This window comes from Rhinopithecus bieti, unplaced genomic scaffold, assembly GCF_001698545.2.
Source record: "Rhinopithecus bieti isolate Rb0 unplaced genomic scaffold, ASM169854v2 scaffold_27022, whole genome shotgun sequence".
Taxonomy (NCBI): Eukaryota; Metazoa; Chordata; class Mammalia; order Primates; family Cercopithecidae; genus Rhinopithecus; species Rhinopithecus bieti.
Genome location: NW_016812251.1, coordinates 373,305 through 399,881, shown reverse-complemented (window position 1 = coordinate 399,881; position 26,577 = coordinate 373,305). Strand labels below are relative to the sequence as shown.

The 26,577-nt window shown below is 49.9% G+C and overlaps 2 protein-coding genes across 11 annotated transcripts in view; both read right to left on the bottom strand.

Moving 5' to 3' along the window:
- Window positions 1-16,543, bottom strand: part of GRAMD2A (GRAM domain containing 2A) — a 36,492-nt gene extending 19,949 nt beyond the window's left edge. For all 5 annotated transcript variants that reach the window (XM_017895801.1, XM_017895800.1, XM_017895802.1 and 2 more), the window contains exon 1: window positions 16,457-16,543. In XM_017895801.1, coding sequence (XP_017751290.1) covers window positions 16,457-16,497 — 41 coding nt within the window. In that variant the 5' untranslated portion in view covers window positions 16,498-16,543. The remainder of the gene's footprint in view (window positions 1-16,456) is intronic.
- Window positions 16,544-17,779: 1,236 nt separating this feature from the next.
- The window catches only part of PKM (pyruvate kinase M1/2), a 34,102-nt gene continuing 25,304 nt past the window's right edge, over window positions 17,780-26,577 (bottom strand). For 3 of the 6 annotated variants that reach the window (XM_017895795.1, XM_017895798.1, XM_017895794.1), the window contains 5 exons: window positions 26,208-26,358; window positions 25,835-25,987; window positions 22,131-22,297; window positions 19,244-19,425; window positions 17,780-18,525 (listed from right to left, as the gene is read on the bottom strand). In XM_017895795.1, the coding sequence (XP_017751284.1) occupies window positions 18,419-18,525; window positions 19,244-19,425; window positions 22,131-22,297; window positions 25,835-25,987; window positions 26,208-26,358 (760 nt within the window). In that variant the 3' untranslated portion in view covers window positions 17,780-18,418. Of the gene's footprint in view, window positions 18,526-19,243; window positions 19,426-21,570; window positions 21,738-22,130; window positions 22,298-25,834; window positions 25,988-26,207; window positions 26,359-26,577 lie in introns of all 6 variants that reach the window. The other 3 variants (XM_017895797.1, XM_017895799.1, XM_017895793.1) reach the window with 2 other exon arrangements.

Genomic DNA, 26,577 nt, shown 5'->3' with positions numbered 1-26,577 from the left:
AAAAAACTAGCCGGGCGAGGTGGCGGGTGCCTGTAGTCCCAGCTACTCGGGAGGCTGAGGCAGGAGAATGGCGTAAACCCGGGAGGCGGAGCTTGCAGTGAGCTGAGATCCGGCCACTGCACTCCAGCCTGGGCGACAGAGCGAGACTCCGTCTCAAAAAAAAAAAAAATAAAGAAGAAGATTCTCATGTCTCAGCCCCCTGAGTAGCTGGGATTACAGGCGTGTGCCAGCATGCCCAGCTAATTATTGTATTTTTAGCGAAGACGAGGTTTCACCATGTTGGCCAGGCTGGTCTTGAACTCCTGACCTCAGGTGATCCACCCGCCTCAGCCTCCCAAAGTGCTGGGATTACAGGCGTGAGTCACCGCACCTGGCCGGCTTTAGCTTTTAAAGGTTCCCAAGTGATTGTAAACCCCCAGCCAACTAAGAAAGCACAGGAAGAACCCTGCCCCCACCCCTCCTTTCTTTGTGGCTTCTCTCCGAGGGCAATCTGCCTGCCCGGGCTCTGAAACTGGGGTCCTGACCCTCCTGAGCCTTCTTCACCCTGGCCCTCTTGAGTTTCAGGAACTTCCTTGGCAAGGCAGGGGACCCCACTGTCAATAAGATTCCCTTCAGCTGTCTAAGGCCTGAGGGCCCATTTCCTAGGTTGTACCATGGAAGTCACAAGACCAGCTTTTCCAGGTGGCAGAGGCCAGCTCCGAACCACACGGTGTCCTTCCCAAGAGACTCCCTATGTGCTCTTAGGGCCACAGTCCCCACACACAGTCAGAAACTGGGTGACAAGACCTTTCCTGATGGCAAACTAGGATTCTGTGGAGAGAGGCAGGCTCATCGTCAACGTGCTGAAACTTGAAGATAAAAGGTAATTTCCCTCTTTTGCAAAAATAATGTTATTATTGCTGTCTTGCACTTTCATAGAAGCTGCACCTCCCTTTTTATTTTCTCAGGTGACATTCCATATCTAGGACAACTGCTTTGTCCTTTCCACTGACTGGAGGAGGGGAGAAAAATCCCATAATTGAGTCTCATACTGACTGTAAGGGGGTGAGGCTTAGTGAGTTGGGGTTCCACTCAGCTCTCCTGGCAGCGGGATCCAGAGGGGCAGGAACTCAACCTCGTCACGATCCCTTCTTCCAGGAAGGGTTCTGAGAACACCCAGGACAGGAACAGGCTTGCTCTCCCATCACTGCCTGTAGCAGCTTTGAGACGAAGGGGGGATGTGGAGGGCCAAAGGCCTATCTTCCCAAGACCTACCAAGTGACTCTGGCCACAGCCAGGGGAACCATGGTGTGCTCCAGGCCCAGGAAAAGCCATCGCAAGCTGACCAGCAGCCTCTTTAGAGTGAAAAGATGAGCCAGCCTGTCACATTCCCTTCCTAAGGAATCCTAACTGGGAAATCCGCCATGTGGGGGTGTGCAGCCAGAAGGAAACAGGCGAGAGAGAGCAGGCAGGTGCACGCTGCAGCTACACTAGAGCAGAACCTCTGGGTGGCCACGGAGACTGGCTCTAGAGAGAGGGAAAAGGTGGCAGGAGGCAGAGAAAGAGAAGCAGGCCATGGGCCAGGCCTCCAGTCTAGGAGAGCACGAAGAGGATCTGCTCCCCTAGGATGCCCATTAACTCCTTCTGTGTTTGTGTCTCTACAAAATGGCAAGCAGAGAACAAAATAATCCCCTCTGTGACCTGCAGATCATCAGGGCTACTGTAAGGATCTGCAGGAGGTCTTGACTCAGTCTGGGGTGGGGTTAGGGACACTCACAGCCCTGCCCACTGAGCAGCACATCCCCCACTAGCACCACTGAGTGCTGTGTTAGCCTCTGTCCCATCACATCCTTGGAGGATACCTAGAGGGGCATCTACCCACGTAAGTGAAAATGGGGGCACCACTGGGCCTCAAAGGCACCCAGAAAGTTCCACACGTGTCCTCCATGCCTGAATCTTTCCACTGGGACTACAGACCAAGGCACCAGCTGCGGCAAGGCCCTCTCTACACCTGGGCCACACCCAGTGACTGCCTCCCACCGCCATGGGCTCGGGGGCACGACCCGATCGCAGCTCTGGCCCAGCCACGCTCAGGGTCCCTCCCTTTCTTCTCCTCCCTCCACCAGAGGTTAGAGGCCAGCAATTGCTGCCCACTCCTGCCCAGAGCTCAAAGGCCTGTGCAGTGAGAACAGTCGCCACGGAGACAGACAGGGACAAACAGCTGAAACCGGGAAGCTTTCCTCTTGGGGATATCCAGGATTTCCTACAAAGCACAAGCCAGATCACAGAGCCAGCCCTGCAAAGAGTGCCCTGCTGGCTGCTGGCTTCGTCCCATCATGCCCGCTGCTGCAGCAGCATCTATTTGAGCTGGCACCCCCGGGTCTGTTCATAGACCACTTTTTCTTGGCAGGCCACTTGGGGCTTGGCCATTTCCAGACAAAAAGCTGGTCATTCAGGTCTAAAAACAGACTTGCATTCATTAAGGAACAGAGCGCCCCTGTGCTCTTGCTGGCCACCCTCCGGCCAGGCCTGCTGAGTGGGGGGCCACAGACAGGCTGAGCCGCTCAGACGCCCCCACTCAGGGCTGCCAGGGGCTGTGGCTACTCTGGAGACAAGTCAGTTCTGTCCAACGTGGATACTATCCAGATAGCCCACCCCAACCACCCTGGGACACCCACCTCAGAATCACTGTGGCTTTGTGGATCCATCAGGCTCTTCTCAGGACCATAGTGTGAAGGGTCTTGGGGTCCTGAAAGAGCCTGGGGCTGGGGACAGGAAGACAAGGATGCAGGCCTGAAACTGCTTCTCATTGCTGAGGGGCCTTGAGTAAGCCACTCTTCCTTTCTGGGCCTCAGTGACTCCTCTGCAAAGGGGTGAGAAAGTCACAGCCCAGGAGGGACAACAAATGTTGTCTGAGGGAAAAAAGCAGAGGCCAGGAACTGTATAAACTCCAGATGGTCACTGGCCCTCTGTGGTCAGATGAACCCCCATCCCAGGAGGGACCTCTATCAGGGCATCCTGACTCAACCATGGAGGACAAGGAAGACTTTTCTGAAGAGGCACAGCATTGGCGGTCCAAGGGATGCTAGCAAAATGGAGAAGGGGGATGCTGGGTGGAGAGGGTCACTGTAGAGGGGTTGCCATATACAAAGGCCCCAAGGCCAGAAGTGCACAGCATGTGTGAGGAAGCTAAATAGAGCCTTTGGGTCTGGAGGGCAGAGGTGAGCAGCGAAGTAGTAAGCAACAAGGCTGGAGGGGTTGGCAGGGCCAGATTATGCAGGGCCCATGGGCCTCTATAATGGTTTTGGTCATTATCTTAAAAACAATGGGAAACCAATGTGGAGATTTAAACAGGAAAGTATATTATCAACTTTGTGTGTTAATAATTTGCTTCAAAGTAATCCCAAGGAAGTGGGGCAGGGGAGTGGAGGGTGAATACTGATGAAACAGGAATGACTCGTGTTGTTGGTTATTGTAGCTGGGCGATGGCTACATGGGGATCCACTGGACAACTCTCTCATCCTTTGTTGTGTTTACAATTTTCCATGGAGAGAGATCAGGTGAAAGGCTGTAACTCAGCAGAGAGATGATGTCTTGGACTGGGTGGCAGTGATGATGGAGGGGCAGGGATGGATTCGGAATATGTATTTCCAAATAGAATCGATCTGATGTGGTGATGAATTGGATGAGAGGTCAAAAGAAGAAGGTGTCAAGTATGACTCTAAATTTCTGGCTTAAGTGAGTAGGATAGTGGGCTCTTATGCTGAGACTAAACGAGGTAAAAATGGACTAGAAGAAAAGCCTAGTTGGAAGAAACAGTCACGAGTTCAGCCTTGAACGTGTGTGAGAGACATTTAAGTGGAGATGTCAAACTACATATGACTAAGAAGCTCAGAAGAAAGGGTTAGGCAGGAGGGATAAATTTCTGAGATACTGGCCTATAAGTGAGAAGGGGAGCTAGTAAGACTGCACCAGAGAAAGTGGGTACACAAAGAACAGAAGCTATCAACAAGAATGCCAAGACTTAGGGGGAAATAAAAGTCTTTTCAACAAATCATGCTGGGACAACTGAATATCCACATGGAAAAGAATAACATGACCTTTAGCTCACACTGTATACAAAAATTAGTCAAAATTCAGCCGGGCGCAGTGGCTCACGCCTGTAATCCCAGCACTTTGGGAGGCCGAGGAGGGTGGATCACTTGAGGTCAGGAGTTTGAGACCAGCCTGGCCAACACGGTGAAACCCTGTCTCTACTAAAAATATAAAAATTCGCCGGGCGTGGGGAAGCACGTCTGTAATCCCAGGTACTCAGGAGGCTGAGGCAAGAGAATTGTTTGAGCCTGGGAGGTGGAGGTTGCAGTGAGCTGAGATCACGCCACTGCACTCCAGCCTGGGTGACAGAGTGAGACTGTCTCAAAAAAAAAAAAAAGCCAAAATCTGCTAAAACTAGGAAACTCTTCAAAAAAACATAGGTGTAAATCTTTATGACCTATCAGGCAATGATCTCTTAGATATGACACCGAAAGCACAAGAAACAGAAGAAAAAAACAGATAAATTGGATCTCATCAAAAATAGAAATGTTTATGCTGTTAATATCGTCAAGAAAGTAAAAAGACAATCCACAGAATGGGAGAGAATATTTGCAAATCATCTGTCTGATAAGGGATTAGTATCCCAAATATATAGAGAACCTTATAACCTTGAGGACATTACGTTAAGTGAAATAAGACAGTCACAAAAACACAAACATATGAATCCATTTAAATTAGGTATCTAGAGTAGTTGAATTCATAGAAACAAAGTAGAGTGGTGGTTGCCAGGGCCTGGGGGCAGAGGAGATAATGAGTTGTTGTTCTTTGGGTATAGAGTTTCAGTTTTGCAAGAAGAAAAGTTCTGAAGATTGCACAACAATGTGAATATACTTAACACTACTAAACTGTGCACTCTGTTGCTCAGGCTGGAGTACAGTGGCGCAAGCATGGCTCACTGCAGCCTCAACCTCCCTGGGCTTAGGTGATCCTCCCACCTCAGCCTCCTGAGTAGCTGGGACTACAAGTACATGCCACCACGCCCAGCTATTTTTTGTATTTTTTGTAGAGACAGGGTCTCTCTATGTTGCCCAGGCTGGTCTCAAACTTCTGGCCTCAAGGGATCCTTCTGCCTCAGCCTCCCAAAGTGTTGGGATTACAGGTATGAGCCACTGTGCCCAGATGGTAGGTTATTTTTTTTCTTTTTCTGAACTACAATTTAACATTGTTCTAAAAGAACTCTTGGCCAGGCGCGGTGGCTCACGCCTGTAATCCCAGCACTTTAGGAGGCCGAGGCAGGAAGATCACAAGGTCAGAAGATTGAGACAAGCCTGGCCAATAGGGTGAAATCCCGTCTCTACTAAAAATACAAAAATTAGCCAGGCATGGTGGTATGCACCTGTAGTCCGAACTACTAGGGAGGCTGAGGCAGGAGAATGGCGTGAACCCGGGAGGCGGAGCTTGTAATGAGCTGAGATTGTGCCACTGCACTCCAGCCTGGGCGACAGAGTGAGACACCATCCCCCTCCCCCCAAAAAAAAGCTAAGTGAAAGAAGCCAGTCACAAAAGACCACATATTGTACAATTCCATGTATAGGAACTGTCTAAAATAGGAAATCCATACAGATGGAAAGTAGATTAGTAGTTGCCTAGGGTTAGAGGAAGGAGGAAATGAGGGGTGACTTCTAATGGTATAGACAGAGTATCTTTTGGGGATGATGGTTGCACAACTTTGTGAATATACTAAACACTACTAATTTGTACACGTAAAAAAAGTGAATTTTATGGTGTGTGAATGATATTTCAATGAAGACAAAGAGGTGGAGAGGGAAAAGGAGAGAAGAAAGGGAGAAGTCTGGGATCTGTGGGACTGCAATCTTAAAGATTGTGTGGAGAAGGAAGAGGGAAGTCCTCCAAAGAGATTCTGAGAGAGTGGCCCAAGAAAGAGAGGCTGGGCGCAGTGGTTCATGCCTGTCACCCCAGCACTTCGAGAGGCCTAGGCTGGTGGCTCTCTTGAGCCCAGGAGTTTGAGACCAGCCTAAGCAACAGGGCAAGACCTTGTCTCTACAAAAAAATACAAATAAATAAATAGCTGGCTGTGGTGGTGAACACCTGTAGTCCCAGCTACTCAGGAGACTGAGGTGGGAAGATCACCTGAGCCAGGGGAGTTCAAGGCTGCAGTGAGCTATGATTGTGCCCTGCACTCCAGCCCAGGTGACAGAGTGAGACCATGTCTCCATTTAAAAAAAAAAAAAAAAACCCAGGCGTGTAGGCTCACACCTGTAATCCCAGCAGTTTGGGAGGCCCAGGCGGGTGGATCACCTGAGATCGACAGTTTGAGACCAGCCTGGCCAACATGGTGAAACCCTGTCTCTATTAAAATAAATAAACAAATAAATAAATACAAAACAACAGAAAGTAGAAAACCAAGTGTAAGGCTGTTATGGAAGCCAAAGGAGTGTTTCAAAAGATGGAGGGGAATGCAGAGCTGAAGTCTGCTGAGAGGCCAAGTAAGAGCAGGACGCAAAGGCAGCCCCTGAATTTACCACTGCAGATGAGTAACTTTGGTCAGGACAACTTTGGTGCAGTAGTGGGGTCTGCTTCTCCTCCTTTTCTCCTAGGCTGGTGACTGCATCCCAGGGATGGACCGGTGAGCATAGGTCTCTGTCCACCAGCAAGGATGCTGCTGAGCACAGCTGGAAACCTGGTCCCAGCCCAGCTCAGTCCACATCCCCTCGGAAACTGCCCTCCGCCCTCCCTTGCAGGAAAAGACCACGGAGATACTGGGAACAGGTAGATAGGATTGCATCTTTCTCTCCTGGTTCCCTGAGGGGGTTGTTTGCCTTCAGGGAGGGAGAGGGACTGTCCTCGCCACGGTCTCACTGCCAGGTTCCCCAGTTCCCCAAGCCACCTTCACCCGCAGCACCTCCACCCCTCGGCTAGCACAGGCACGAACCACAAGTCTATTTTCTGCGCCTGCCTTGGAAAGGGCTGGGAAGCTGGTAAGGCAGCCGCACCCAGCATTCCAGCGCCACACTTAGTGGCTCCAAAGCGGCGCCCGCGGCAGCCCTGATCCCGCCCGGCTGGCCCCAGCTGACCCTTTGCAGGAGGCCGGTGGTCACCGCCAAAGCTTGCGCAGGCCGGGGAGCTGTCGGGAGTGCCGCAGCCGTGCCCCCACCTGCTGGGCCCCCGGGAAAAGGAGCGCGCGCCCCCTCCGAGCGCCTTCCTGGTGCGGTGCCTGCACCACGCATGGTAACTGGCCCGGCTGAGGATGCCCGCGCGGGGACTGGCCGCGCGCCCTGCCCAGGCTCCTGCCAACTCGGCTCCCCCAGGTTGGGCTCTGGCTGAGGGCTCAGATTCCTGATCAATGACCCCGTCTTGAGGAGCTTGCTGGGTCCTGGGACCTCCTCCTCCAGGGAGAACCCCAGATTGTCTAACTGCGGGAACGCTCCTAGGAATGCCTGCTCTCGCCACTGTTATTCAGCCTTATCCTGGAGCTTCCAGCCACCGCACGCAGGCGAAAATAAATAAAAGGTTAACTTATATGTTAAAAAGGGACAATTATCAGATAAACTACCTGAACAACACATAATCAACCGACAAATCATAAAAAAGTGGCGCAGATATTTTTATATTTGGGCACTGAAGTAGGCAGAACTGTGATGGGGTAGACACATAATTAACTCATGGAATTAATTACTACTTTAACGGTTACAAGATCAATAGATCTTGTCCAGTAAATGGTATTGGGGCAATTGGCTACCTCCCAAATGACTGATTCTTTAACTTGTCAAAATCAATCGTTTTCCTGTAGACCTACAATACAGTTATAAAGTATATGTGGGAAAATAATATATATTCATATGACCACAAAAAATATATTTTGTTCCGGGTTTTGTTTTTGTTTTTGTTTTTTTTTCGAGACGGAGTCTTGCTCTGTCACCCAGGCTAGAGTGCAATGGCACGATCTTGGCTCACTGCAACCTCCACCTCCCAGGTTCAAGCAATTCTCCTGCCTCAGCCTCCTGAGTAGCTAGGACTACAGGCACATGCCACCACACCTGGCTAATTTTTGTATTTTTAGTAGAGTCAGGGTTTCACCATGTTGGCCAGGCAGGTCTTCAACTCCCAACCTCAGGTGATCCACCTGCCTCAGCCTCCCAAAGTGCTGGGATTATGGGTGTAAACCACCACTCCTGGCCTGAGTCAAAGTTTTAAAGGAGCAAATTTACCCCAAATTAATTTGTAAATGTTCCGACAGGGTGCACGTACGTGTGCACACATGTGAAAGAGAGTAAGAAAATTTTGAAAAAGAAAATGATGCAAAGGCTTTGCCTTACCAGATGTAGAACAAATTACAAAGGTAGATTAATTAAGTAGTGAGGTATTCACTGGCCTAGGAAAGTCTACTAGATCAATGGAACATAAGACAGTTCAGAAAATGACCTATGAGTATATGAGAATTTAGTACATCACGAAGAATGTGTTTCATACAAGTAAGGAAAGAATGAGTTGTCCAATAAATGGTATTGGGGCTACCTCCCACCATTCACAAAAAGATAATCCGGGAGATAAAACACCTAAATATTTTCTAAATCTATAAAGAGCTAGAATAAAAGAGAATTTTTTTTTTATTATTATACTTTAAGTTCTAGGGTACATGTGCATAACGTGATAAAAATTACACAAGACTAAATATAGTTCCACACACATGCACAGACACAAACGAGTGCATGTAAAACTAGTGAACTCTGACTAAGGTAGATGGATTATATCAATGTCAATTTTCTGGTTGTCATACTGTTCTATTGCTATTCAGGATGTTACCATTGGGGGAAACTGGGTGAAGAATACATGAGATCTCTCTGTAGTACTTTATAATATTGAATGTGAATTTACAATTCAAAACAAAAAGTTTATTTTAAAAAGTGAACTTTGTGCCTGGAAAAGTAAAACAGAGGTAGCTTTTCTTAGAGCGGTAGCTGAATTATCACTAAGAAGCCCCATTTCAGGTTCTCAAAGTTAGAGGCAATGAAAGGAAAGTATGTTTTAGTGAGCACCTACTGGGTACTAGGCCATTACACAGCCAGAGTACCTCTGAAGCAGGTTAGCTGTGAGTCTGTTTTATAGATGGATAATGGGAGGCTCAGAGCCAGTAGTAACTCAGCAGTAACTTGTGGAGCAAGAATGTGAACCCAGGTCTGTCTGAAAGCTTAGGCTGCCCTATCACATCACACTGACTACAGGGCTGGGAATGGCTTAAAAGACAAAACCAAACCAAACCCTTATTCAGTGTTCTCCATATCAAGAAAATCCATGTAAAGAAAGAAATATTTGAGTGGGTGGGGGAAAAAAGGCACATTATAACTAGGCAACAGGAATTTCAAAATGTGTGCCTATACATGAATATCATCTATTAGATCTGTCACTGCAGCCCTGACTATTACAAAGTTCTTCCTGGCTCGGCGCTGTGGCTCATGCCTGTAATCCCAGCACTTTGGGAGGCCAAGGTGCGTGGATCACGAGGTCAGGAGATCGAGATCATCCTGGCTAACACGGTGAAACCCCGTCTCTACTAAAAAAATACAAAAAATTAGCCGGGCGTGGTGGCGGGTGCCTGTAGTCCCAGGTACTTGGGAGGCTGAGGCAGGAGAATGGCGTGAACCCGGGAGGCTGAGCTTGCAGTGAGCCGAGATCAGGCCACTGCACTCTAGTCTGGGCAACAAAGCGAGACTCTGTCTCAAAAAAAAAAAAAAAGTTCTTCCCAGTACCTGAATGGACCTCCTTCTAGCTAATCCTTCACCAAGGAACAAACCTTTGTCCTCATGTTCCTTCCTTGATAGAACTGGATCTCCACTGCTGGTGTGACCAGGGCAAAGTCTGTACCACAACTCTCTCTTCTCTTGCGTCGTCTTATATTGCAAGATTTATTAACTTTTCCAGTTTCTGTTTTCACATGGGGACAATTGGTTATTTCCCATTCTCCCAAGTCTTCCATCATTATGGACGCAGATTGACAATCTAATGTAAATTACATGCCTCTGAGGTCCAGGCAAGAGTTGGAGAGCGGATCTGTGAACTCCTAGAACTTTGGGCAAAATTGCTGGGTCTGAACAAAGGGGTATGTTTCTGGGAAGAGAGCATTTCACTTTTATTAGATTCTCAGTGTAGCCTATGACCCCCAAATGATAGCAGATACTCCTCTAATTAGGCAGCTCCTTGGGGAAATGCAAAAAGGAGCCTAAAACATCTAATCATACCAGAAACTAAGGAAGTCATCGAAGCCTGGAGTCATGGCTCAAGAACTCAGGAACCAACTTAAAGATGGGACCATTTGAGCATCAATAAGAATGGATTAAAACACATCAAATATGTTCAAATCCATGAGATTATAATAACACCGAAATGACTCACTGGCCACCTTGGTGGATACTAGAGCCCATACCACAATTTTGAAAACTAAGAAATAAGAGTCAAGTATTTGTTCTGCCTTTCTAGTACTGGCTATAACTCAGGATAAGCAAATAGTTGAAAAGGGAACACACCTTTTTTTTTTTTTTTCCAGATGGAGTCTTGCTCTGTCACCCAGACTGGAGTGCAGTGGCGCGATCTCGGCTCACTGCAAGCTCCGCCCCCCGGGCCATGCCATTCTCCTGCCTCAGCCTCACTAGCAGCTGGGATTACAGGTGTCCACCACCACACCCAGCTAATTTTTGTTTTTTTTTTTAGTAGCGATGGAGTTTCGCCATGTTGGCCAGGCTGGTCTCAAACTCCTAATGTCAGGTGACCCGCCCACCTCGGGCTCCCAAAGTGCTGGGATTACAGCAGGAGCCACTACACCTGGCCAGGAACACATCTTTTAATAGAAAGAGTCTCCTAATAAATGATGAAAAACTGGTAGGATTAGACTAATACCATTTTCCAGTCCCTAATGAAATAATGGGTCAGAATGAAATAATCATCAATGGCTGTTAACATTCTTCAAAGAGAAATAACTGATATTATACGCTTCTTGAAGCACACAATACCATCAGAATCTGACCAAGACTCTAGGTTCAACTCCCAATGTATAGGAAATACATACATCAAAGGAATGGTTTAAACAACATCAACACATCAGAAGAAGTTATAGAAAACATAGCCTGGTTTTTTCAACAAATAATTTGCAAGGAAAAAAGAAAAGGAAGAAAAGAGGAAACCACAGATGTAAAGAGATTACAGAGATAAAGATATATAGATTCAAAATGTCAACTCTTTGACTTTAAAGTATAAACTTCATCTGAATCCTTATTAAAATAAATGGTACAAAGACAGTTATGAGACAATGGAGGGAATGTAAATGCTGACCAGCTATCTGATTAAGGAGTTACTGTCATTTTTTAGATGTAATAATGATATTGTAGAAATATTTTTAAAGGCTCTTTTATAGATATATACTGAAATATTTTTGGATAAAATAATAGCTACAATTTGTTTCAGAATAATCCAGGAGACAGGGAGATATATATGAAACAAACTACCCATGACTTAATTATTGCTAAAACCGGGAGATGGGTACATGCCACTTATTACAGTATTCTCTCTCCTTATGTATATGTTTGAAATTTTCCACAATAAAAAGTTAGCAATTCAGAATATAAACATGTTTCAACTTGTTTAATAATGAAGGAAGCGCAGTAGGAATACCAATTCTAAGTATTGTCACTGGGTTATTTTAAAATAAAATTTCTAAGTAATCCTTCAAAAATTCAAAATTTATTTTAAAATAGCATTTTGTGTGGCCCGAGTGATTACTGGCAGGTTTTGAGTAATCCGGTTAATTTCAACACAAATTAGAAATATCTAAACTTTTTTTCTACAGAAGACAGAAAAAAAAAAGTCCCAATAATCAGTCACAGTTGTTTGGTCAGGCATATCGCCCAGGCTGCTGTGCGGTCAGTAAGCCAATGAAATGAAATACCAATAGGATCTCAACAATTAACTACTATACCACTGATGTGCCATGTATAGATGTTAGGAGGAAAAGCGATTCATGTTTGATTTAAACTAATTCTTCATGTGATCTTTACTTCAGGTTAAAAAGAAATACAGCCAGCCAAAAACTGCTTAAAAAATTAACAATGTAATTTCAAACATCACTGAGGAAACACTAATTTAGGACAAGGCTTTAAAGATTGGTTCAGTAGCCACACGTTATTAAAACACGTCTCCAGTCCTAAACGATGACGGAGCATTTCTTTCTTTCTTTTTTTTTTTTTTCCACTCTTGTTGCCCAGGCTGGAGTGCAATGGCATGATCTTGGCTCACTGCAACCTCTGCCTCCCGGGTTCAAGTGATTCTCCTGCCTCAGCCTCCCCAGTAGCTGGAATTACAGGTCCCCACCACCACACCCAGCTAATTTTTTGTCTTTTTAGTAGAGACGGGGTTTTACTATGTTGGTCAGGCTGGTCTCAAACTCCTGACCTCAGGCGATCCACTCGTCTCAGCCTCCCAAAGTACTGGGATTACAAACGTGAGCCACCACACCCAGCTTGTGCATTTCTAAACTAATAAAAATGTATAGTCATGGGAAGGAGGGGTGAGGAATCAGTTTCTCCTACAGTGGCTTATATCCCTGAGAACAATACCTGCCTTTCGGAATCTGTCCTGGAGCAGGCAGGTGCACCTTGGGGAGCTTGTTACTTCTTAATTACACAGGAAGCTCCATTCCCATGGGTTTCTGCCCTCCCCCTTCTCCTTCCTTTCCTACATTAGCAAATAGCTGGGGAATTAAAGCTTCAAAGGTTGGTGATGACAGGTGGTGACAGACCGATGTCCTGAAGTCCAGGTGAATAGCAGCACAGTGGCCAAGGCCAACCACATTTGAAACTCATACTTGCATCAGAGATGGCTGCAGAATTGCGGGAAATGGTTTTCACTTTTCTGGAAGGGAGAAAAATTATTTTCTGGTGTTCAGGCTCACACCAGATATCAGAGTGGAATGCTACACCGTTCTTGACTTCAAGGGCTTTCCATGGGTAGCCACAGCAAAGGAGAAATTATGAAAGGAAATGAAACATCTTCCGAAACTGGGAAGGAAACTGGAGGGAAATTTTTGTTTTGGGAAAATAACAATTTTATTCTTTCTCCTAAGCTTGTGATTAGTATTCTAAGTCCTTATGCTTGAATTACTTAGCAAAAGGGTATGCTTATGCAGAAGACAGGGAAATGGAGAGAAAAGAGCAGGAATATACAAAAGTGAAGGTTCCTTAACAGAGTTCATGGTGGAGATCGTAGACACTGGTGGAGTTTTTATCCAGAACTTAAAACTTAGGAAATACCCATGATAGCCACTTTAAGCTGGAAGTAAATGGAGACATTCTGATCGCAATTCATATTTTATTTTCTTATTATTTTTAATTTTTTTTTTTTTTTTTTTTTTTTTTTTTTTGAGACAGAGTCTCACTCTGTGGCCCAGGCTGGAATGCAGTGGCGTGATCTCAGCTCACTACAGCCTCTGCCTCCCAGGTTCCAGAGATTCTCCAGTGTCAACCTCCCAGGTAGCTGGGATTACAGGCATGCGCCACCACACCTGGCTAATTTTTGTATTTTTAGTAGAGATGAGGTTTCACCATGTTGGCCAGGCTGGTCTTGAACTCCTGACCTCAGATGATCCACCCTCCTCGGCCTCCCAAAGTGCTGGGATTAGAGGTGTGAGCCAATGTGCCTGGCTCAAATTCATATTTTAAATGCCTATTTGCAATCAGCAAAGAGCCAGGTATGCTGCATGCTCCTTGCTATAAGGATTTGGCTTCACTGGCTCAAATTTTTTCACTCCACCAAAAGATAAGGCACAGGCTCACTTGTCCAATCACATTTGCTGAAAATACTGTAGCCTGAGTGTAGACAAACTTCCCCGGAAGTTGCTAGAAGTCTCTAGTTAGCATAACCACTGGATGACTGCATGCAGAAGGCCTTTAGGGAACATACAGTCCAATCTCCTTACCTTATGATACCATAAGGTAAGGAGGGCCAGGAAGCGGAAGTGATTTGTCCCAAGTCGCAGCAAAACAGGAACAGCCTGAGGCTTAGAACTTACTTCTGATTCCGAGTAAGGCTCTTCCCTCCAGCTGATAAACATGGTCCGTGGCAGGCAAGGACCAGAGCGCCCCTAAGCAGGTTAGGGGTGGGGTGGAGCCCCCCAGGAGGCACTAACAGCTCAGCAGCTCATGGGAGAGCTTCCAAGAGGCCAGCTGGCAGCAACCCACCTTGGGTACTGCTGACCTCAGCCTCAGGGGATCACAGGAGCACCCTAGGTGGATGAATTAGCATGCAAGTCTCTCTGGTCTGTGCCAAAGCTTTGGGGACTTGCTAAATTTAGAAATTTGAGGCCAGGTGCGGTGGCTCACACCTGTAATCCGAGCACTTTGAGAGGCCAAGGCAGGCAGATCACCTGAGGTCGAGAGTTGGAGACCAGCCTGAACAGCATGGAAAAACTCTGTCTCTACTAAAAAATACAAAATTAGCCAGGTGTGGTGGTGCATGCCTGTAATCCCAGCTACTCAGGAGGCTGACACAGGAGAATCACTTGAACCCGGGAGGCGGAGTTTGTAGTGATCCAAGATCACACCATTGCACTCCAGCCTGGGTAACAAGAGCAAAATTCCATCTCAAAACAAAAGAAAGAAATTTGAAAGCAGCCAGCAACATCAAGGCACAGATGGAGTTTGAGCTCCCCTCTCCAGGCTATTCAGAAAATTCTCCCAAGGGGAAGTTGGGAAGGAGAACTTCTATTTGGCCCCAGCCTAAACTCTCCTGGAAGCTCGGTGAGGCCTCTATCAGCTTTCCCCTCTGGACCTGCCCATTTGCCCCAGAGGTGCCCACTGAGGCTACCTCAATGCCTGTCAAACTAAAACTTAAACCTAAGTGTCTGCAGCATGGTCTCCAGCCAGCCTGATCAGAAGACTATGGAGGGGGCCAGGCACGGTGGCTCACACTGTATTCCCTGTAATCCTAGCACTTTGGGAGGCTGAGGTGGGTGGATCACATGAGGTCAGGAGTTCAAGACCAGCCTGGCCAACATGGTGAAACCCCGTCTCTACGAAAATACAAAAATTAGCCGGGCATGGTGGTGGATGCCTGTAATCCCAGCTACTCGGGAGGCTGAGGCAGGAGGATCACTTGAACCTGGGAGGCAGAGGCTGCAGTGAGCCAAGAGTGCACCACAGCACTCCAGCCTGGGTGACAGAGTGAGACTCTGTCTCAAAAAAAAAGAAAAAAAGAAAAAAGGAGGAGGGGCATACTGACTCCTCACTGAAGAATGGGATGGACACCCTTTATTCTACCTCTCCTAGCAAGGCCATAAGTCTGCTCTGAAAGGAGCCAGACTTTAGAGCCGGCTACAGGTGGACATGGGGTGAAGACATCAGGTTGCCAGGGCACCCTCTCTCGTTCCCTAGGAGCCTGGCCCCTGCAAGGAGGGGCACCTTGAAACAATCAAGCCTAGTGAGTGGGGCGGCAAGCAGAGCAGAGACACAAATGACAGCGCGGTGGAGCCCCACCAGTCCCTCTGAGGATACCGCAGAGGGACCCCCGCTGGGGTCCACATCCCTGTGTGTCTTGGGGCTGATTTGGACACAAGGCTCACACATTCACCCTACCTGCTCCAGTGCTAGCTGGCTGAGGATGTCAGGCTGTACCCGACCTCAGGCTGTGTGGCTTGGAACCTGGACGGGGCAGGAATTGACAGGTTCCCCCAAACAGTGTCACCCCCAGAACCCCAAGACCTCATGGAGCAGAAACCACAATTCTGGATGTTATGTGTGCAGCGCCATCTCCTGTCTGCCCTGCCTCTTTATCCCTTCCTCCCAAGGCGACTTTGGACCAGGTCTCAAGGCCAGGAGACCGGCCCCAGCCCGCCCGACCGGGATGGGCCTGGCGCCCGGGGGAGGCTGCGTCGTGCTGAGACAGCTCCGAGCTGCTCAGCCGCCGGCCGCTACAAGTGCGGATTCGGCGGCGAGAGGAAAGAGTCTGGCCCTCCAGGGGCCGCAGGGAAAGCCAACCTTTGGGTCGGGGACAATCAGGACTGGAAGTCGATATCGCGGGGAACGAATGATGAATGAATAAATGAAAGAATGAAGACTGGCGAGGCGGAGATGGGCCATGCGGGGCGTCCCGAGGAGGGTGTCTTTCCCTGCCCGGATGCCGCCGGGACCATCCCTTATCCCCCAGGTCGCAGCAGGACACCCGGTCCTGGCGCGAACACCTCGCGGGCCCCGGGAGGTGCCTGGGCGCGCGGCGCAGCTCTGGCCCGGAGCCCGCATTCCGGCGGCCGGGAAGTGCCTGCCCCGTGGGCAGAACGCGCCGAGTTGCCGCAGCCCCAGGAGCCGTCCTGCCCCGCGCGGCAGCCGCCCCTCGCGGCGGCCTCCGGAACCCCGAGACCAGCCCCCGGGCCGCAACTCCTTACCTGCCCGCCTCGGCGGCCTCGCTCCGGCTCAGAGCGGTCATCGCGACGCCTGCACCCAGCGCCCCTGACCGCGCGCCCTGACCCAGCGCCCGCCGGACCCCGCCCGCCCCGTCGAGAGCCCGCCCCGCCAGCTCATTGGCGGGTCGCGCGGGCCGGGCCCAGCCTATTGGTCGTTCCTCCCTCTCCTTCCACAGCTTCCCCACCTTCCCCACCTTCCCCAGGTGGGGCCCCAAGCTCTGAGCAGATCCTAGCGCTCGGGTCCCTGGACTGGAAGGTCCCGGAGGCCAGGGCCTGGCGCGGTACCTCCTGTCCCTCACGTCGAGGGTATTGTGTCCCCTCTGGACGCTTCTGTCCTCCTAGTCTTGGAGTTTGGGTCCCTCCGCAGGAACCGATTCCGGCCCCTCTCCAACCTAACCCTTCCCAACATTGAGCTCCAGGATAAATTTCAATGTTACCGTGAGTGGGGAACACCAAAAGGGATATTGAACACCACGGTCTGACAGCCAAGTCACCACCACGAGCCCGGGAGCCAGGATGCTCCCACGCACTCTTGCTGGAGTTAACATTGCAATCTCTAAGGAAATGCACTTTTGGAGGAGTCTGTGAAGGGGCTAAAGGTGGACACAAATCAAAGGCAGGGAAGCGGAGGCACAGCTCAGTGTGTGACCATGAGCTGGGCTGAATTGAGCGGTGATAATGGGCCCACAGGTCCTATTCCCCAACTTGCCTGGCCTGCAGGCCCTTTCCTCTTCCATCCCCACCAGGTCACTTGGTCCTTGGGAGTGTGGTCAGGAGAGGGAAAAGGCGCAGGCCAGATTTTTGGTTCCATTTCCAACTCTCTCCCCCAACCCCTTGGCACTAAGGCATCATGGTGGGAGAGCACCAGCAAACAGGAGGAGTCACAAGGGGAGCCTAGGTCCACAACTGAGGACCTGGGAGCAGAACCCAGTCTCAGGCATCCAGAGCTGACTCTACAGCCCCCATAAGGGATATGCTATTGCAGGGAGACCAAAGTGGAAGAACCATGGCCAGGGCCTTTGCAATTTGGATTTACCTACCAGAGTGGGAGGGAGGAGGCCTTCTCCCAGCCCTTTCCCCTCTAGTTCACATAAGCCATTAACGTCTCCCCGCAGCACTGAAGGGGGCAACCTGTGACCCTAAGATAGTCAGCTACGGCTTTCCCAGTGCCTCTGCACCAGGAGGCCGGCAGGATGCAGGTGACACCACCATAGCTCCCACCGCAGGGCACGAGGCTGCAGCCATTCCCAGCCTGCTCAGAGGGCAGGGTTCAATCACCTCCCCATACCCAGCAGAAAAGAAACAGGTGCTTCAGCTGTTGTTTATTGACATACAGGTAGGCTCTATAGCAACAGGCCTAGAGGTGCTGCAGTAGTGGGGGAAAATGGAAGGTGGAGGGTGGAGTGTTTGCTGCAGGACAGGTGAGTGGAGGACAGGACAGCTGAGTGGAGGGCGGGGACAGGTGCGAACTGGGGAGGCCCAGGGGGCTGGGGAAGCAAGTAAGGGCCAGGGCCAGAGTCAGCTTCAATGGAACAACAGCCCGGTGCCCTAAGGCCCCTAACTCTCTAGCTGTTTCCTGACCCCAGGCCAGGGTTGGGAGTCCTCTGGGCATCCACTTTTTCTCAAGGAACTGGACAGAGTATACACAGGAAAGGAAGCTGTCACCCTCTTGCCATGTGGCTCCAGGGGCCTCCAGTCCAGCATTCCTCCTTCTTCCCTTGATTGGGTGGGGCCACATGATGGGCAGCCAGGCTCTGGGCTGTCCCACTAGAGCAGGCTGCAAACACAGCCATGTTTCAGCGAGGCACTAATCTTCTTCCCTGGTGTCCCAGCCCACCAGTGCCACATTACAGCCCAGAGTGAGTTCTATAAGCATTGCTGGCCTAATGGATGGGTTGGGGGAAGGGGGTGGGACAGGGGCTGGAGGAGGGGCTCTCAGGTTCATCACGGCACAGGAACAACACGCATGGTGTTGGTGAAGCCGGAGCCAGGGCGCCACCCAGTCAGCACAATGACCACATCTCCCTTCTTGAAGAAGCCTCGGGCCTTGCCTGGAGGAAGAGAAGGGAGGCTGGTGAGTAAAAGCCAAGCCAGGCAGGTGTGCACCTGGGCAGCTGCCCCATAGCCTGAGCACTGAACTAGGCTAGCTGACCACTACTTCCTCACACCAGAAGGTGGCACCAAACTCACAGCCCAGGCAAACAGGAGGGAGGCCCTGAAATGTCCTTATCACTCAGATGGCAGGGTTGGCAGGGACCTTTGGACATCTTTCACTTCATCCTCCAGAGGGTGCAAAGCCTTGCCCAGGGTCAGAGCTAGCTGCTTCCTGTCATCCGGTGATACCCTACCTTATACAGGGACAATGGCTGCATCAGTACATAATCTGTGTATGCCACCCCACAGCACAGGAGCTGTAGCCAATTTTATTTAAAAAACAAAAACAAAAACAAAACCCTCAGTAATGAGCAGATGCCAAAGAATGGACAATTTTGCTTTGAGTCTCAGACTAGAAGAGAAGAGGAACTGAACTGCTCAGCCCTACAACTCAAAGGACCCTTTTCCCTCCTGGGCTCAGCTTAGGACTTCCGGGAATGACAGATTCAGAAAGAACATTCCCAATGAGGGAGAGGAACAGTCAGCTGGGCCTTTTGCCCCTCTAAGGTCCGCATGTTTCCCTTTCTATTCCCCAAACTTTCAGGGTCCCACAGAAGCCAATGCTCAAGCATCCCCAAACCCCTCTAGGCTCTAGCCCCTGCTCCAGCCACGTACCAACATTCATGGCAAAGTTCACCCGGAGGTCCACGTCCTCAGCCCAGGCCTCCTGGACTGGGTCCTTGCACAGCACAGGGAAGATGCCACGGTACAGGTGGGCCTGACGAGCTGTCTGGGGATTCCGGGTCACAGCAATGATGGGGGCACGTGGGCGGTATCTGGCCACCTGATGAGCAGACCTGAGATGGGATGGGGGACATACAGAAGAGACCATTACACAAGGCCCCAGGAAGTAACTCAGGGCGTTCAAACAGCTCATCCTCTCACTCAGCTCACTGGCCAGCTCACTGACGGCTCTGGCCTCTTCAACATCTGCTCCCCAGGACTCCTCCCCAGGCTAGGGCAGCCCCTCATCCTATATCCTCCATAGTATGCTAGGCTACCATCTGCCCTCTACCTCCATTCCACAGGCCAAGGGCCCAGGATTATCTTGACCCAGCAAGGTCAGCCTCACTCACTTATCCCACACAGCCCATGGTTGGCAGAACCCCTCCTACACTCTGATACAGAGAGGCAGCCCTGGCCCAGTGTCACCAGCACCCATTCCTCTCGCTGCCGGTGACAGCTACAAGCCAAGTAGCATGTGACTAGCACCTGACTCTTGACATCTGCAAAGAGCAGTAGCAGAGCTGACCAGCCCCCTGGGAATCAACATCAGGCTTCTCTACTTTTGTGTCCTCTCCCTGTCCCACATGGCCCCTGGCTCCTGAAACAGTCCAGCAACTGGGCTATAAAGGCCCAGAGTCAAATCTTGAGTATCTAGGTGAGGCTTAGAAATCTAGGTGCTACTCAGCAGACAAGAACAGGAAATGGGAGTGTTGGTGCAGGAGCAGCTCTAACTGCCAAAGCTCCTTTGGAAGGCAGGGGACCCTTCTGAAGCCCCTCTGCCAGGTGCTTTCTTGAACACTGACACTGCACACTTGTAGCTGCAGCTGTGTCTCAGGAGCTGGGGAGGGGCAAGAGAAGGGAAGTTATGAGGACACTCAACAGGTGTCAGGGAAACTTAAGCCATATCATAGCAGAGAAGTCCCTGTACTTCACACTTGGCCTATATGCAAGGCCTTCAGAGGGAAGCAACTGCTGAAGCTGGGACCAGCTGAGTGAAACCCCAGAAGACTAGAGCTTAAAATAGCCAAACAGCAAGAACTGAACCTTTTAAGAAAGGTCAACCCTATTGGTTGAAGCTGTTCAGCCAAGAGTGGGAGGCTGGAGCCCTCTGCTGAGGGCATCTGCACAGAGCTTGTGTCCTGGTTCTCTGGGCTGCCCACGCCCACCTGCTGCTCTTCAGTGCGTGGGCACTGCCTGTTTGCTCCTCTCTTCCAGGAAACACTCGCTGCCCTGTGGGCAGGGACAAGGAGCATAATCCCTAACTAGGAGAGTGAAGGACATTAACTCAAGGTCTTGGGCTAAGGAAGGGATCCCAAGTTGGAGGCTCAGCATAGGCCACACAGTCCTCAGCCTGGCTGCCTGGCCCCACAGAATGTCAGCCAAGATAGCGCAGCAACCTCTCCTGAGCTGGAAACCAATTTGTCTTTAGGGCTCGAAAACAGCAGGGACTAGTGCGCCAAATGGAGGCACAGTAAACAGCATTTAAATAAATTCATTTTCCCAACTGAAATTTTTAAAGAGCACATAGTAACTGGAATAAGCAAAAGTGGTTATCTTTTACTATTTTAGAGGACTAAATTTTTTGTTTTTTGTTTTTTTTTTTTTTGAGACGGAGTCTTACTCTGTCGCCCAGGCTGGAGTGCAGTGGCATGATCTTGGCTCACTGCAAGTTCCACCTCCTGGGTTCACACCATTCTCCTGCCTCAGCCTCCAGAGTAGCTGGGACTACAGGCACCCGCCACCATGCCCGGTTAATTTTTTGTATTGTTAGTAGAGATGGGGTTTCACCGTGTTAGCCAGGATGGTCTCAATCTCCTGAACTCCTGATCCGCCCACCTCGGCCTCCCAAAGTGCTGGGATTGCAGGCACAAGTCACCGCGCCGGGCCTACAGGAGTGAGCCACGGCGCCTGGCCACTAAATTTTCAATATCAAATAACCATTTGTAGTCAGCCTGTGCACTATTATGTAATAAATCTCCAGCATAAACTTGCTTTTGATCCAAATGTTCTGACATTCCTTATGTGTGCTGCCTAGAGTCCTTTGGGCCCAGGGAAGGGGCTGTGCTCAATCCTTCCCTGCAGGCCCAAGGTGGCAGGCAGAGGGGTCTTACCTTGGCTCAGTGCCACCTGAGCACTGGTCAATGCACTGCTCCCAGGACCCCCAAGGAGAGGTGCCACTGAGCGGGGCATCCCAGGGAGCCGCTGCCACCTCCTACCTGCCAGACTTGGTGAGGACGATTATGGCCCCACTGCAGCACTTGAAGGAGGCCTCCACGGCACCCACGGCGGTGGCTTCTGTGGGGTCGCTGGTAATGGGCGCCAGGCGGCGGAGTTCCTCAAATAATTGCAAGTGGTAGATGGCGGCCTCTGCCTCACGGGCAATCTAGGGGAGCAACATCCGACGAGAGGGGGACAGAGCTTTGTCAGAGCTTTGTCACAAAAGGAGAGGGAGGGGAAGAGTCACCCGGACAGCTGGTGAGGAACGTGTTCCTGGGGACAAAGGCCAAGAGTAGCCCAATCACTGGAGATGCTGAGCTGAGCCAATTTCAAGACTCCACAGAAACCAGTCCTTCACCAAGTGCCTGTGACATCTGCTGTGCCTACTGAGCCACAGGACCCTTTGGTCCTGCCCTGCCATGACCTCCCTGGCGGTGTTCCTACAGATGAGAAGAGGCTCTGTGCCCAGGTGCCAGGTTGGGCCTGGCTGTCTTCTCCTAGAACAGCTGAAGCAAGAGGCTGGTTATCCTAACAGTGTTACCTGCCCTTAGGGCCCTACCTGCCAGACTCCGTCAGAACTATCAAAGCTGCTGCTAAACACTTATAAGAAGCCTCCACGCTGCCCATGGCCATGGCTTCCATGAGGTCTGTGGAGTGACTTGAGGCTCGCACAAGTTCTTCAAACAGCTTGCGGTGGAACATGGCTGCCTCAGCCTCACGAGCTATCTGTAAGGGTTAGGGGAAGAGGGGAAAAGGAAGAGGGAAAGAGGAGGAAAAAAACGAGACACAACACATGGGAAGACAGAATGGGGAATTAATCAGAGAGGAAGGTAACCTTAGGTTAATTGGCTAAATCTGTCCTTCAGGCAGATGCGGAGGTAGGGTGATGAAAGTCCAACTGCTTCAGGAGGTGCTGCCACTTCCCCTCCAATACAGGGGAAATTGGCTCTTCCGTTCTGGAAGGATTTGACTGGGGATGGAGGGAGACAATCTGGCAGTAGGCTCTAGCACTCTGGCATGAAAACATGCCCAGGCTGGGCCCACACCACTCCCTGGCAGAGGACTTGACCACGCTGCCTCACGACATAGCTTACAGAAAAGAACAGGCCCTCCCTCCTCACATGGCTGTCTGGTTAGGCAGACTCCTGCCCAGCCTCCATGCATGCACGGAGTGAGCGCTCACTTGGCTTCAGGCACACGGATGCACTGGGCCTTTCCAATGGCCTGCCACGGAAACAGATTGAGCAGCGCTGGAAAGCTGGGATCCAAGCCAAAGCAAGGCAGCTCAACTGAGTTTGAAGCAGGAGAACAGAAAACTTGGGCTAACTTGTGAGAGACACACTGAACAGCCATGTGAAGAGACAGATGCCTGTGGAAGCATGCAGATATGTTTAATAAGACATTTGATTAAAATCTAATGATTAAAACAGTCATGAGAAAGCCACTGAGTTATTTACAGATCACTTGCTCAGATAAGACCAAGAATCAGAAAGACAATGTAAGCTTTAGAGAATTATAATGCAATCACCAGCATCTAAGTAAATGATGGGTGAGGGAGGAATCGGTAATAGCCCCTCATGAATTTCACAGTAGAAGCAGATGTGTGGCAGAATGTACTAGGTTAAAGGTATTCTTTTTGTCAGAATGGAATGCATGCAACCCAGAGGACAGGGAACAGGAACAGGAAACAGAGCCATACCTGCTACTGCTCTTAGTTATGCGTCATTAACTGCATCAGTTAGACACAGGAGAAAGCAATCAACAGTGAAGGGAAGGAACTGTTGGCCAGTGTTAACTGGTGACACAGAAAGGAAAGGTCTAGCCACCTGGAGGGGCAGCTACAGCCTGGCCCAGACCTGTAACTTATCTTCTGAGCACTGCCATGCAATCCAAGCCTTGCAGCTCTAAGGTATCTGTCTGCTCACAGGAAACACCAGGGTATGGAGGAAAGGACATGAAATTTAGAAGCTGAGCCTGATTCTTAGTCTCTGACCCCACTGACAGGCTCCAAATGGAGACCTGTTCTCATCTCCTGCTAGACCTAAGAGCATGATGTTGCAGGAGAGAAGGCTGGCTTTGGAGTCAGCAGACCTAGATTCAAACCCAGGCTTTATTGGCCATATAACCCTCATCTATAAATGGAGGTAATGGGAGTTAGGAAGATTACATCCATATACACAGAGACTTATCAGACAATAATAAGCGCAATGAATATTTAATGCTAAGGTTATAATTAAACATATCTAATCCATTTTACAGATAAGGTCTTGAGAAGTTAAATGACTTGCCAAAAGACACATTCAAGTCTCCACGTTCTATGCAGTGATTTCATGGTTCAGTAAATCTAAGTCAAGATCAGCCTCTGTACCACCTTTGAGGCCATGAAGTTACACAATTAAGTAAGGGAATTAGAGAGAGAGGGGACGTGTGGAGAGACCCAGAAAGGCAGCCACTTTAGTGGTGACTGGTTGAAGGTGCACTGTCTCCCGCGACACCTTCCTACCATGGTGGCAATTGTGAGACTGCGCCAAGAGGATCTCAGCATCAGAACAGCAATCACATCGCACAAACGGTGAGGTGTCAGCCAGGCCCAGGCTACATTAAGTGGGCCTGGGAGAGAAACTACTCTCTACTGATTTTTTTGTGTTTTTTTTTTTTTATGCTTGTTTGGTTTCTTTTTTGAGAGAGGGTGTCACTTTGTCACCTAGGCTGGTACCATCTTGGCTCACTGCAACCTCAATCTCCTTGGTTCAGTGATCCTCCTGCCCCAGCACCACCCCTTCTCCAAGTAGCTGGGACTACAGAAGTGTATCACCACGCCCAGCTAGCTAACTTTTGAATTTTTAGTAGAGATAGGGTTTTGCCATGTTGCCTAGGCTGGTCTTCTGAGCTCAAGCGATCCGCCTACCTTGGCCTCCCAAAGTACTGAGATTACAGGTGTGAGACACCGTCCCTGGCCTCTACCAATTTCAATATGGGGAAACCCACTAAGGATGCTGATGACAGCCCAGAAAATATCCTTAGTCAAGTATGAACTCAGTTCGCTACTGAAAGAGCATTTAATAGAAATGACATCTCTTCTCTGAAAGCTGTTTAAGCCCAGTAATAACAGGACACATAGTGAAAAAGGAAAGGAAGATGCCCAGACAAGGTGGGTGTTTTAGTTGTTTTTTTTTTTTTTTTTTTTTGGGTGGCGGGGGGTGGCGTTTTAAACTTGGGGGCTTAGAGGGGCTGAGGTCAAAGGGCAGCGGGTCTTTCACTGGCTAGAAAGGGAATAGAATGGCTGAAGAAAAACCATATCTGGATAAAGTTGAAGTTCACTGAGCCTGACCTAAGACTACTGGGAGAAAGTTAATTTCCAGCACTCTTTTTACCAAACCTATGTAACCCTGATCAGGGATCCCCAACTTAGCTCCAGAGCTGAAACAGACGGGGCAAAGGGACTGAGTCTCCAACCCTGAGTAGTGGCAAGGCACTCAACATGACAAGCTGGCAGAGCCTAAAGAATGAGCTCTCAGAGGAGAAAGAAGGGAAAGAGCCTCCACGACTCCTCCAGATGCTCAGTCCAGGGCCACCAGGGTCAGCCACCCTCCCTGCTGTCTCTATCTGTGGCCCTGCCACCAGTCACTCAACCTGACTTTTTGGTCTGAAGTAAGAGCAGCAGCTGTACCCCAATGGCACAGCAAAGCAAATCCTCCTATAGGCACCATGCAAGGCCAGCACAGGCAGCTCAGTGCAGGCAACAGACTCCAGTGCAGGTCCACAGGGGCTCCCTGGGGGAGCGCCTGTCTGTGGGATAGGGGGTCGGGGGGCTGAATTGGAAGCCAAAGGAAGAGGGCAGTTGGGAGCAGGAGCCCCTAGCCCTTTTCAGAATAGGGCAAAGGTACTCAAAACTACTGACTCCGAGGAAGAGGTACAAGACTTCCCTTCACTGCAGAAGTATCCCAGGACTTAAGCCATGGGAAGGATTCACCACCTTGAAGTCAGAAGTGAAATGAACTGTATGGTGTCCAATGAAGGAGGATGCCTCCAGAGCAGAAGGAAATGGAGGAGTAGGGGCGTGGGCAGGAATGAAGAACAGGAGAATAAAAAAAAAAAGCTACCTCCACCTCCACCCCCACCCTCTTGCTGCTGTAACTTGGAGGATAATGAACGGCTGTGCCTAAGAGGATGTAGAAACCTAAAAAGCTCTGCACCAGAGTTTGCATCCATCCCAGGCCCCCAGTCCAAAGCCCAGGGGATGGGGCAGGCCCCAGAACTCACCAGGTGCTGCATGCGCACAGCCTCCAGAGGATAGTCCCCTTTGGCTGTTTCTCCAGACAGCATGATGCAGTCGGCTCCATCCAAAACTGCATTGGCCACATCACTGCCTTCAGCCCGGGTGGGGCGGGGCTTCTTGATCATGCTCTCCAGCATCTGGAAGGGACAGAGCATTAGTGAGATGTGGCTTGGGCTGTTTTCAGAGACAAATGACAGCATGCTGATCCTCTGGATAGTGAGTAGGTGCATGGGGGAAGGGGATTATCTGTGTGTTACATGGGACAATTCCATGGGAAGAGATCAGACAGCCTCCAGAGCTTTCCCATACAAACATGTGAGTGTGCCCAGGAGAATGTGGGGAAGGGTGGTCACATGCCTGAGTAGCACAGATGACAGGCTTCCCAGCTCGGTTGCACCGCCCAATCATCATCTTCTGAGCAAGGAAGACCTTCTCCGCAGGAATCTCAATGCCTAGATCACCACGAGCCACCATGATCCCATCACTGGCCTCCAGGATTTCATCAAACCTGATGGACAAAGTTGGGGGGAGAGAGATTATACAGACAGGGGCCACAAGCATGCCAGCAGACAAGAAGTTTCCCTGGGATCCCCTAACTTAGATGTCCTCGTACCAGGACAGACAACCATGATATCATCATGGATGCACACAGATGGCAAGGCAGTCCAGCTACTTTAGTCCCCCAGAGTGGGCCAACAATTCTGCCTGCTGGGCTTCAACACCAATA